General features: G+C 42.2%; 1 protein-coding gene across 1 annotated transcript in view; it reads left to right on the forward strand.

The window, feature by feature from the left end:
- The window catches only part of LOC108608153 (fez family zinc finger protein erm), an 18,476-nt gene extending 7,509 nt beyond the window's left edge, over positions 1-10,967 (forward strand). Inside the window, 3 exon segments of the mRNA XM_033293571.1 lie at positions 717-756; positions 9,071-9,451; positions 9,453-10,967. Of these exon segments, the coding sequence (XP_033149462.1) occupies positions 9,083-9,451; positions 9,453-10,946 (1,863 nt within the window). The 5' untranslated portion in view covers positions 717-756; positions 9,071-9,082 and the 3' untranslated portion in view covers positions 10,947-10,967.
- Positions 10,968-13,079: the final 2,112 nt, after the last annotated feature.

Here is a 13,079-nt window from a genome sequence, read left to right on the forward strand (position 1 = left end):
GTCAGTACTTGTGCTCAAACAATTGACAAGCTGCACTTGCATGCAATTGTTCTCCTAGTCGGGACTGGCTTTGAACCCGGCCGACAGTCCGAGAGCTGTAGGTAGCGCTAGATGTGGGTGCACAAGAGGATCAGAGACCGAGACGGTGGCGGTGCTATTGTGTCTCTTGGCAGGGTAATGATGGGATTGGGCTGTGGTTCTCAAAAGGATTAGGCATGTAGTTTGACATGCTTAGTTGCTTAATTGAGCCTAAATGCATGCACAGCATATCAAATATTTGCCTTAAATATTTTGGTTAAATTATGAAAGGGTAAACACTTGTTTAGCCGCGAGCTGAAAGAAAACAAGTGCAGCGGCTAAAATGTGTGAATGCTAAAGGATGAGAAAAGGTTTGAACAAATGGAACATTTGGGCTTTAAATAATGCTAAAGAGGGAAGTGAACCTTTGTGATGAGAACTGTTTGTGAAGATTAATATTTTGACTGAAAATATAGATTTGATTTAAAAAAAAACAGTAATATTATTAATAAACAAGCAAAAAGAAAAAACACAAACAAACTTGTTTTATACAATTTATATATTCGTTTGATTCTTTTATTTACTGCTGATGCGGTTAAATACAATTTATTTTACTTGTTAATCTTTTAGTTATGTTGCCTAAACAATTTATACTAAAATTCTTAATCATCTTTAACTTTAATAAATAATATTTACAGTTCAATCGGCTTGATTTATTCAACAAGGCCAAACGCTTGGGTAAGCATTGAATTATATTATTTCCCACTTTTACTAAATGTATTTTTATTATAAATGTGCTATACAAATGTATCTGTATTCATATTTAATCGAAAATATTTATCATGCTTTCTCTGAACTGAATTAGATACTTAATTATTGTTCCAATATATTTTGGGCATTCATAATTTGCAATTGCAATTCTGCCCCAGTTATTACTATTAAGCTTATTAGCAGAGACTTATATATGTTTGCTATATTTTAATCCTCAGTATTCACAAGTAGGTTAAGTCTGCTCACTCACGATTGCCATAAATAAATTTTGGCAACGCATTTGGAATTGATTGTCGAGCGTTTGACGAGCGTTTAATTTACGCACGCTAAGCCACAATTTCCGGCAACACCTACCACAAGGACAACGCCCACCCGTCAGCACATCAAATCAAGAGTTGCTGTCAAAAATGCAAGCATTGAAAAGATGATGAGAGGCTGAACCGGGTTGGGGGCGGCGGTATAAATGCCAGCATACGCATGGAAAGCCAATTAGGAAAAATAAATCACGCGTCATGTGTGCGAATTCTTGTGAGGACCTGCCCTCCCCCCTGCCAGCATAGACGACACAAGCACTTCAAAGTACGACAGACAATAGAAACCACACAGCCAGATTCCAGATACACGGCCATTCACCCCCCACATAGAGAGTTTTAGCAGCTGGGCCAACGAAGAAGCTAAACAAGTGCCAAAAGCTGATTTCACTGTAATTACAATTCACACTCCCAGCATATTTGGGAGCGTCAGTGCGACGAGGGAAACTTTTTGCAGGCAAATGTGTTCTTTTTGTTTGGCAGCACTTAAGCGACGCCCCGCATCCCAGTCCCAGTCTGCACCCACCCACCCAGCCCAACCCAACCCAACTCAACCCAACCATCCAGTAGAGCAGAGAGCATGAATGATGATGATGCGTAGCAAAACCCACAAACAGACACACCTACTAACCGACAATGGCTGCGAAACTCTTTTGAGCATTTGAGCATTTCATGTTGATGACTGCCACCCACTATGGCTGCTGGGTGGGTGGGTTTGCTGGGTGGTGCACGCGTGCCAGGCCTACTACCACTATATAAACAATGAACTGCCAGCAATAGAAATGTCACAAACAAACCGATTAAACAAGTACTTTCCAAACAAACACCCACAAAGTGTGGCAAGAAGTAAAAAAAAAAAAAACGCACCCTTAAGAAATTGCCAACGGGCGGGGCGGGGGGCTGAACCCTTTTTGGCTGTTTGGGTGCGCAGCTTCAATTCAACTGATTAAACAAATTTCCAAATATGCTCGACTTTATCAGCTGCAGATTTTTTTTACCCAACGAGCATTTCCATAAGTTTGCGGTCACGCGGCTTCATTGTCAGTGACGCTTCCTTAATAATCATGTTAATAATCCTTAAGCCTATTAGTGTCAATTAGAATATTTTACATGGCATATTCTGTGTGGTGTGCAAAGACTTAGCGCTGGCCAATTTTAAACTTTTACGCCAAGTGCCAAATGCACGCAAAACTCGTCGCTTGTGTCGATGATGGGATTAGTCGGTCAACTGGTTGTACAAAGTTTTCGGTCAACTCCTCTGACGGTTGACAGCTTGTGGGTTGAATGCCTGCGAAAATCTTAGAAAACTCACCCCTACCAGGCTTGGGTATGGGGCTTAAATGTAATATGCTAATGCATTGCAAATTCAATTACTTTAAAGCTTGCATCTGTTTTGGAAATTCAAATATCCAAATAGGCTTATAGAAGTTAAATTAATTGGTATACCTTGGTTTTAGATAGTATTTTAATAAGTTTATATTTCCCATTTTGTTAACGTTATCTTAAGGTTTGTAATAGAAACAATTAAAGTGTTTCGCTTGAAATTAATTCATCAGTTTAAATCTCAACAATTATTATAAAAATTATTATTTAATTCTAAGTACTGAGTAATTCAGATTTATTTATTTCAATAAAATATCAATTTAAAGCACATATGTTTAATAATTAGTTCATTTCAAATACTAAGTAGCTCAGATTATTGCCTGTCGTCTTTAGTCTTGGGTACTTTGACTTAGTGCAACAGCAAAGGTGTTAGCTGTGCCCTACTAAACCAATAATATAGTTTAAGATCTGGCCGCCTACATTTGGGTGCAGCTGCAATTAACCTTAAAATTAAAGATTTACACCTCAGAGTTTTGAGAGTTGAGCGAGAATTTCTGGTGAAAAATACGAAATGAAAGCAATGCAATGAAAGTTTACCGAGGACAGTTGTTTATATAATCTGTGGTAAGCCTTGGCGATTACAAGGCATTGTGTAATGTGTATCTATGAGATACATTCACATATGCAGGACACTAAGTCGACCCAGCCAATGCCCAGCGCACTCATTGGTCCACTAACAGAGAGAGAGCGAGCGAACGAGCGAGAGAAACTCAACAGCTGCCCATCGACTCGTGGGTGGATGTGGATATGTGTCCGAGCAACAAATATCCGATTTGCAAATGAAACAATTGCGGTGTTTGACCAATTTCACAATTGATGTAATCCTGCCAAATCACTACATTAGCAACGAGGACAAGAAATGGGACTATGGACATTGGTTTTGAGTATTTCGGGAATGGGAATGGGAATTGGGAACAAGCACAAGCGTTCTGCATTGTCTGCGATTGTAATATTGAAATGTTTTGAGTTCATTCAAGAGTAAACAGCACACACACTCACACACACACACATGCATAATAATTGTTGTTTATGTGGGTTACGAACCCGAAGGTTTATAATAATATTTTGCTAACCTTCTTTGCGCTTGCTGAAAGTTCAAAAAGATTTCGCCCGCTCCGTCGCAGGCATTTAACGATTAACGACACAGATTAAGGGATGTTCGCCAGCATCTTAGCTCTCTCTCTCTCTCTCTCTCTCTCTCTCTCTACTACTCTTGGTCTTAAACAATCGGCTTTTGCGTTTGCGTGGCAGGTTCTGCTGTCCTGCCAATTCATACGCGCGCAATTAGACGAGTTTACGCTTTTGTTTGAGCCTAGAACATGCACGGATTTCGTCCATTCGGGCCCGCTTTGATCCGCTCTATCCCTAAATCTGTGCACTCGACCATGCTGCTGCAATTTCCTCTCTCTCTCTCTCTCTCGCTCTTTCTCTGTTTCTCACTGCTTATCGCTTAGCGAGCGATTTTGCCATTGTGTCGCGCGTATTTGGCGCGTTTAAATAGATTAACCGCCTTGCAATTTGCTTGTCTCCTATCTCAGATCTCAGCTCACAGGCTACAGGCTACTGGTAGGTAGCTACTGGTAGGTAGTTCCGCCAGCCCGTTGAGGCGTTGAGTTCTATTTGCGTGTCTGCCAAACTCAGCTCCACACAAAACACAATTAGCTGTGTGGCCGCCTTTGTTTGCTGTCTTAATCTTGAGTAAATTAGTTCATTAAGAGGTTAATTCCTCATAACACCCACAAATTACAGACCTACCTCAAAGGCTCTCGCTCTCTGCATGGCTGAGTACGTTTCAAAAGGACGATTTGCAGCTGAGAATATGTAAATAGCCTGATTGCTTCAGTATCTTATGAGACAAGATAAACATTAGTGTAAGCGGATTTGCTGCTTAGTATGTGAACTGCAGAATATTTAAACGTAAACTTAACTTAACAAAAAATGCAAATTTATATATACATACATCAATAAATATGAATAATAATAGTTGCAAGTGTAGCATAAGAAATAAGACTTTGGCTCAATTTGTATTGTAGCCTTAAAATAAAATCATGCTTGGATTAAAATAAGTGCTGAAGCAGGAAAGAAAAATATAAAAATAATACTCACTATACATAAAATTTGCTACAGATAATTTTCTTAATTTGTATATATGCTTTTAGTTAATTGACACAATATTTAAAATGTATTTTTAGCTTGTTATTTAATTTGATAATGAATTAATTTTTATATAATATTAAGGTCAAGATGAAATCTAATGCAATTCATTTTGATATTATTAAATTTATGCCCAACAACAACAAACTACTTCTATAACTACTATGATGTGCAATTCATGCCACAAGAGCTTTTTTGTATGTGTGTGTGTTTGTGTGTTTGACTGTTCATTTGTTGTTGTTGCCTGCTCGTGAACAGTTTACCTTGAACCTGTTTAAACAAACGCACTTGTCACTCATCATAAGCAGCGCATGGAACGCAAATGAACGCATTATGCAGAAAATGTGCAATCTGCATTTAGTTAACTAAATATGCACATGCAACAGCAACATGCAACAACAGCAACAACAACCATTAGGCAACAAAAGATGCAGCACTGCGCATTCAAAAAAGAAATGACGAGTCCAACAAAGGCAAACAAACTGGACACTCACAAAAGCACTGAACCAACAAAAAACGACGAGGACAACTGTGAAAAGCTGTCGCGTTGCGTAGTTTACATGCTAAGTCTATGGCCAGGACCTCGACTCTCCAGCTGCTGTTGCTGCTGCTGCTCACAAAGGCCATGTAAACACACACGCACGGACACACACATAGAACACATGGACGGAAGACAAATGAACGCAGAGATTTTAGAGTACGCTAACTGTAAATGCAGAGCTGAGGCAGCCGCAGGATAACGTTGCAGGACAGCACGGGGCAAATACACTCAGCAAATTGCTAAAACACAAAGACAGTCATGGGAATGCTAAATGAAGTGCAGCAAGAGAAACCAAAACACTATTTGTTTATAGCTGCAGTCTCGGACAATTAACAATAAATTTTAGTTTAGCAAATGCAATAAACAATGCAATTTCATAACTTACAGTTTAAGTTCTCTAAAAATCAAATCAAATCCATTTACATTTTGAGTTCGATAGCTGACACTAAACTTTCTTCATTTGTTTAAATAGTAAACTTCGCTATTATATTTTGTTTTAATACCATTCTATCTTTTAAATTCACATAAATGTCTTATTTTAGTGTTATATAAGCAACTTATTTTACATAATATAGAATTAAAATATGTTACTAGTTGCTTGTTCAGAATATTTATTAAACAAAATATTATTTCTTCGACTTCATGCGTATCAATTTCTTTGCTTAAATTCTTAGGAATTTTAAATATTTCGCTAGAGTTTTATTCATGTAATTCTATATTTTATTATGAATATAATTATTATTATTACCAATTCGCTGTGTGTAATGTAAAATTTATACAAACGTTGCAGTGACTAGATGTTAAAATTCTTACATTTTTAATTGTGTTAAGTTTATTCAAAGCAATATTACCTGCATGTGCTTGCTAACGGGTTAAGCTTTCTTTGCTCAGTCGCTTGTGTGTAGTTTATTTGCCGATTTACGCAACATTTAAGTTATAATGCAACAAAATGGCGTCGCTGTCAGCTGCGCAGATTGTGTCGCTTCTATACCCTGAAGAGTTGTCCTTTTGGGCGCACAAACTGCTCAACTGCAGCAGCAGCAGCAGCCGAAGCAGCGGAGCTGTAAGCCAGGACTCGTCCAGGACATTGCAAGTGGCTTTGACGTGGCTGCTGCTGCCTTTTTGACGCGCAGGACACGCGGCAAAGATTCCAAGAGCAAACAGAGCAGCCAAGAAAGCAGCGCTGAGCAGCAATATCATCAAAATGAATATAAGATTATGTTTGCCCAGGCGGCGAGGGCTGGAGGCGAAAGTAATAGAGCAAGCGGTGAGGGGTGGGGCGGGGCGGGGAGCTGCAGCCAAGAGGTGAGAGTTGAGCAAACAAAGACGCTGATAAAGTGAAATGCCAAACGACAATTGAGATGCATAACAAAGGCCAACAGACAGCAAAGAGCAAAGGGTGAGTGAGATAGAGGGAGAGAGAGAGTGATAGGAAGAGGGGTTGGGGGGAGGTAGACATTGCACTAGTGAAAGAGTCAACATCAACTCTTTCAAGTGGACGAGACCAGAGCTGAGGCGCTGCCATTTTTGGTGCCTGGCTGCGCATCTCGCTGATGCAGTCGGAGCAGCAGCAGCCAGGTGAGCGCCAGTTGGATGAGGAGGGGAGTGAGGCAGCAGCAAATCAAGTGTGAACAGAATACGGCCAAGTTTTGGTTGCCACTTGACGTGGCCGCTTCAGAGGTGGGCAAAGATGCTACCTGGGGCCAGCTGGGGCCTCTTCACTGCATCATCCACTTCCACTCCCACTGCGATCTCTCTCTCGCTCACACACGCCTGCTCGCTCGCTCGCTCTCTAGCCGCTGTGCACATAAATATTTTAGGGGCGGGCCCAGCGCTCTGCTCTGCTCTCTCTCTCTCTCTCTCTTTGATTCCAACTCGACATTTTGTGTTTCATTCAAATTGCTGAGCCCGACGTCGCAGCCACTGTCGACGTCTGCGTCGACGCAGAGTTTGCATCCAATCTGAACATGATGATGAAGTTGCCGTAGTCCTTTTGCCTGCTACTGCCAATGTCCTGCCATCTCTTTCGCCAGCGCACAAGCGTTACGAAGCGCACTTTAGGGGTGGTTTACACCCCTCCCTCTCCGTCTCACGCTTGCTCAGTTCACAGGCCCAGGAGAGCAAGCAAGCGAGTCCTGCTTTTTGTAATTCTTAAGGCCACACAGCGCTCTGTTTGCCTTCATTCCGCTTCGGTCGCTGATCCTGTGCTGAACACAGCGTCGCAGCAACGCGCACTTCGCATAACAACAACAATAAGAACAAGAACAACAACAAGAAGAAGCAGCAGCAGTACATTTAGTGTCTTTTTGTGTTTTTAAATATTCAAACAAGTTGACAAGTGAACAATTTTCAACATAAACTCGAGACATTTAGTCGTGTGTAAAAGTGTGCAAAAGTTAAAAGAATTTAACAACATTTGTTAAAGACAGTGCACATCACATTGGATACTATTGGGCAGCGCCTAAATATGGTTTACTTTGTACGTATATTAACAATATTTATATTCTAAACATAGCAACAATTGCAACTCAAGTGAACAAATTGTAAATTGAGTTGCCGACGGTTTAGATTTGTTATTCGAGCTTTAGAATACGCTGACTTTTAAAATTAATAAATAAAATATTTTAAATATTTGTTAGAGATATGCATAGATATAACTAATGAAATGAATTCAAATTTATTACCAAAATACCTACACAGTGTTGCCATAATATTTATAATTTCTTGAGACTTAATCAGTTTGAAGAATTTTCTTTATGCTTTTCGCTTTTAAAGTTAATGGTACTTAGGCTATGCATTTATTAACTATTTTGCTTATTTTATAATATTACTCGCCAGTTTAATATAAGCAATGAAACGTTCATGAATTGAAGCAGTAGTTGCTATTTTATAAAATATTTAATATATATAAAACTATTGCTATTAGTCAAGCTAAACTCAAACCGATCCATGCTCAAGCATTTATAAATATTTGAAAATGAGTGTTAATTTGCTATATTTAATTGGCAAGCTGTTGTGGCCCACATGCCCGCGAGGCGTGATTTTCTCATGGTCTGAGCAACCAAGTGGCCACTTAGCTGGACATTAGTTGGCTCAACTATTTTCAATTGAGAACGAACATGGGCTGACCCTGGACTAGTGCTGGGCTTCGTGCTGCTGGCAGCACTTAATGGAATTAAAGTGAGAGAAAGAGTGCTTGAGGCAGAGAACTAAACCCCAAAGCTACTTACTGAGGCGTCAAATCGAGTTAATTAAATGCGCCAGCCAGGCTGTGGTCGCATGGGAAGGAATAATACAGAAGGCTGCAAGTCGTCAGAGGTTGCTCAAACTCAAGCGGATGTCGCGCATTAGCAACACTTGAGGAAGCACGCATGGCGACCGGGGCCAATGGCGAAGATGTTTGACTTTACACTTGCAGCCAAGTGTAAACGATTTAATGAGCTGCAAATAAAAGCAACAGACCCGCGCCAAAAATCAACTCCATGCGAACTTCTCTCTCTCTCCTGCCTCGCTGTGTGTGTGTGTGTGTGTTATGATTGATTTATGACAATAAATTGCAAGCGGGTAAAGAGTTGAGCTTTGTTCTGGGCCAGTCGAGTGTGTGGCGCACGGGTTAAATCTTGGACAAAAAAATATTTTAGCATAATTTTTTATTTTATTATTGATTTTTGTGTGTGTGGTTTTGTTTTAATTGCAACCCGCTGACTGGGCAGTCACAAAGCGCCTCGAGGTAGGCGTGGCATGCTGCGTTTGTTTAAATTGCGCTGCGGTTTACACTTGACTGACTTGCAATGAACAATGGGGCGTATGCTTAATATTAATTGATAACCCGTTGCTTATTTGCATACACACAACTAAACATATGTTTTTCCTTTCTTTCTCTATTCAACAGAGTCCTCGTGGCATGCAACCGTGTAGTCCTTCGGGTGTAATTGCTATGATGCCGCCATCCAAGAGTCCCATTATGGAAACCGCCGCCAGCGACAACAGCCAGCAGACCACAAGCAGCTCGGCCGAGGCCAAGCGCAGCTGCCCACTCAAGTTCTCCATTGCCAAAATAATGGAGCCAGACAACAAGCTGCAACAGCAGCAGCAGCCACAACAGCAACAACAACAGCCCGAGCTGGAGCTCTATGCCGACTCCGAGCGCAGCTGCAGTCCCATTGAGGTGACTGGCGACGACGAGGAGCCCGCTGTCAACTACGACTCGGCATTTAAAAAATACGTTCCCGGCCACATCAGCGCCACTGCCGCTACCACAGTCAATCCCGCTTGCCTCCTCGGCGGTGCAACAATTTGTCAGCACGCGCCACCAGGAGCTGCTCTCGCAGTATCCGCTGCTCTACTATGCGCCCAATCAGCTCATGTGCGCCGCTGCCGCTGCACAATACGCTGCTCTGACCGCTCAGCAGCAGTCGCTGGCCAATGCGGCACACCTGAGCAGCTTCACCGCTTCGCTGAATGCCACACTGCATCATTCGCAGTCGCTGCGCCGCAATCTCAATCATCCGCTGGCAGCAGCTGCCGCCGCCGCAGCCGCCGCTGTGGCTCAATCCGCGCAGCAGCAACCAGCGCAGTCAGCGTTGGAGAAGTCACCACTGCCAGCGCGCGCCCATGCCCACAGCCATGTGACGCCGCATGTGAGTCTCAAGCGCAAGCGTTCGCCACAGTTGGAGCTACGCACGCCGCCGCCAGCTGCGTTGACGCGTGCCTCAGTCTCGGGCAGCGCCTCGTCGCTGCGTTCGCGCTCACGCTCGCCCTCACCGCAAGGCTCGCTTGAGGACGGCAGTCCGGGCAGCGCCAATGGCGGCAAGCCCAAGACATTCAGCTGCCTGGAATGCGGCAAGGTCTTCAATGCGCACTACAATCTGACGCGGCACATGCCCGTGCATACGGGCGCGCGTCCGTTTGTCTGCAAGGTGTGCGGCAAGGGCTTTCGCCAGGCCTCGACGCTCTGCCGGCACAAGATCATCCATACGTCGGAGAAGCCGCACAAGTGCCAGACCTGCGGCAAGGCCTTCAATCGCAGCTCCACCTTGAACACCCACGCACGCATCCACGCCGGCTACAAGCCCTTCGTCTGCGAATACTGCGGCAAGGGCTTCCACCAGAAGGGCAACTACAAGAACCACAAGCTCACCCACAGCGGCGAGAAGGCCTACAAGTGCAACATCTGCAACAAGGCCTTCCACCAGATCTACAATCTCACCTTCCACATGCACACGCACAACGACAAAAAGCCGTACACGTGTCGCGTCTGCGCCAAGGGCTTCTGCCGCAACTTCGATCTGAAGAAGCACATGCGCAAGCTCCACGAGATTGTCAGCGACGGACTGGACGACGAGCTGCCGCCCGCCTATGAGCGGCGACGCGAGTACACGCGACGTGAGCCGCTCGCCGCCAGCCAGCTGACGCCGGACTCCTCCTCGGGCAGTCTGTCGCCGCCCATTAATGTCACCACGCCGCCGTTGTCCAGCGGCGAGATGAGCAATCCCGCCTGGCCACGCCAGCACTATCCCAGCGCCAGCACTGCCAGCAGCGCCTCTGCCACGCCCAGCAGTCACTTCAGTCAATTGCATGCCCCATCATCGCATGCGCATCATCATCATCCGCAGCAGCTGCAGGCGCCCAGCGATTACCACGCCGGCTCCTCCTTTCTGCAGTTGACCCATCCGCATGCCACACAGCAGCTGGCGCAGCAGCAGCAGCCACGTCTCAGCGCCGCCGCCGCTCTGGACAGCGTGCCCTTCATAGCCAAGGTCTTCTGACAGCGCTACTATGCCGACAATCTGGCCAGCAGTTTTATCTGCAGCGCCGAGCCCAAGAGCGAGCTGCTTATCGATTGAACTGCAGTTTGTGGCGGCGCAGCCGCAGCCACAACTAGCAGCAAGCAATCAGCTGATCCTGATCCTCTCGCTGATCCGGAGCAGGAGTCAGAGACCAGCTGCACCACTTTGGGCAGCGCTGTGCGTGCGCTCAACGGTTTATTCTAATGCAGAGCGTGCTGCTCTGGCCAACAAATGGTTTCAACACAAATCTGTGCAATACCCAACCCAACCCCCCGACCAGCCCCCCCTCACCTAACCCACTTACCCTTAGACTAGAGCAAATAGCATGTGTGATTTTCAAAAGCGAATTTATATAAACTTTCATTTGTATATAACTCTTGATATTTAATATATATATACATATACATATATTTAACTGCATACAAATTAATTATTCAAATTGTTCTCAGCTCTCATCACGATCTATGTATTTATTAAATATGTGAGTGTAAAGTTCGTTTAGTTAGCAACAAATATTAAACACTTATATACTCACGTTTAAATGTGTTAATTTCGTATACAAATATATATATATATATATTATATAAATAATTCTAATTATATACGAGCGTGTGTATTGTAGTTGCAACGTTAATTCAACTTTAACGAAATCATGCAAATTGTTTAGCTGTTAAGTGATATTATTGATAATGTTTAAGCAATAAATCAATTCTCCAATATAAACGAGTCTGTAGTTTTTATTCCTTACGGCCAATTCATTCCACAACTTTCGAGTTTCGGAACAAAACTTCATTTAAATCTGCATATGTTAAAATTTTGTATTTCTTGAAAATAATCATGACAACCCTTTGATAAATACACAAAACTGATGCCGTCTTTTCAATTTTGAATGTAACTTTGTTTTCAGTATAAATACGAACATAACGCAGTAACAGACTTATGAATCGGCTGATTTTTAAAAGAGTTAAGGTAACAAAACCAACCAGCCTACTGGCTTTTGTTTACATCAGTAACAAAAGGTTGGTACATCAGTAACAAAAGATAAGAAAGACTCAGCGACAGACAGAGTAAGTAAAGATTGGCAGATAGCAATGAACGCCGTTTCTAACTGAAGAAACAAATAGAGTTACATCAATAAAAAAAGGTTGTTACATCAATAACAAACGGTTGCGTTGTTCAAGCTTTGAGTAAGCTTTAACTACGCAAAATGTCATCCGATTTCAGAGTGTGAGTGCGTTTTAATCTCGTGAATGCATAAAATAAAACTGCATTCAAACTTGGATGTTTTAAGATTTTCGATATTTTGGCAAAAAACCTGTAAATTTTTGCCAAAAATGATGCCGTCTTCATTTCTAGTCACTTTCTAACTTTGAGAAGCTATATCTCAGCCAAAAATGATCGGACTGAAGAGTTGTTTGGCTTAATTCACTCATGAGATTGTAAATAAACAGATGCTGTTGACAATTAAAATTATTTGGCAACATTATGGCAATAAAACCAATACAGCAGACCTACTTTTTGTTTAATTTCAAGCTTTGAGAAGCTATAACTCTTCTAAAAAAAATCCGATTGAACTGTTTTACACAATTTTATGTTGGTATTGAAAACAAAATTAAAATGAAAGTACAAATGTAAGATATAAAAATTTTTTACGAAGTTATGAACAAAATATTTAACAAACATGCCAAATTTCAAAATACTCAGCGAAACTGCTTCCGTTTTGGTATTTCATGCATAAAATTCAAAATATGATGATACAACTTTGTTTTAAACATCAAAACAAGCAAGCAGCAGTAAACTGTATACGAATCGCATGATTATTGACCAATATATGGCTAAAAAACAAATGCTGCAGACTTGCGTTTTGTTTATTTCAAAGTTGTAACTTATGAATGTTTTATATTTCAGACTTTGTTGAGCTCTATCTCAACAAGGGAATTATAAAACTAAGCAGCACAGTTACAATTAAAAAGAAACTAAATTCATTTGAATGTAACGAATTCAATTGAACCTGGGTACAACTAGCTGCTTTGGCGAAAGGTAGTGTGCTGGATGCAACAGGTAAGTAAGGTATGTAATGTTTGTTATTGTTGTTCGTATTTATCCAGACAG

This window comes from Drosophila busckii, chromosome 2L (genome assembly GCF_011750605.1).
Source record: "Drosophila busckii strain San Diego stock center, stock number 13000-0081.31 chromosome 2L, ASM1175060v1, whole genome shotgun sequence".
NCBI lineage: Eukaryota > Metazoa > Arthropoda > Insecta > Diptera > Drosophilidae > Drosophila > Drosophila busckii.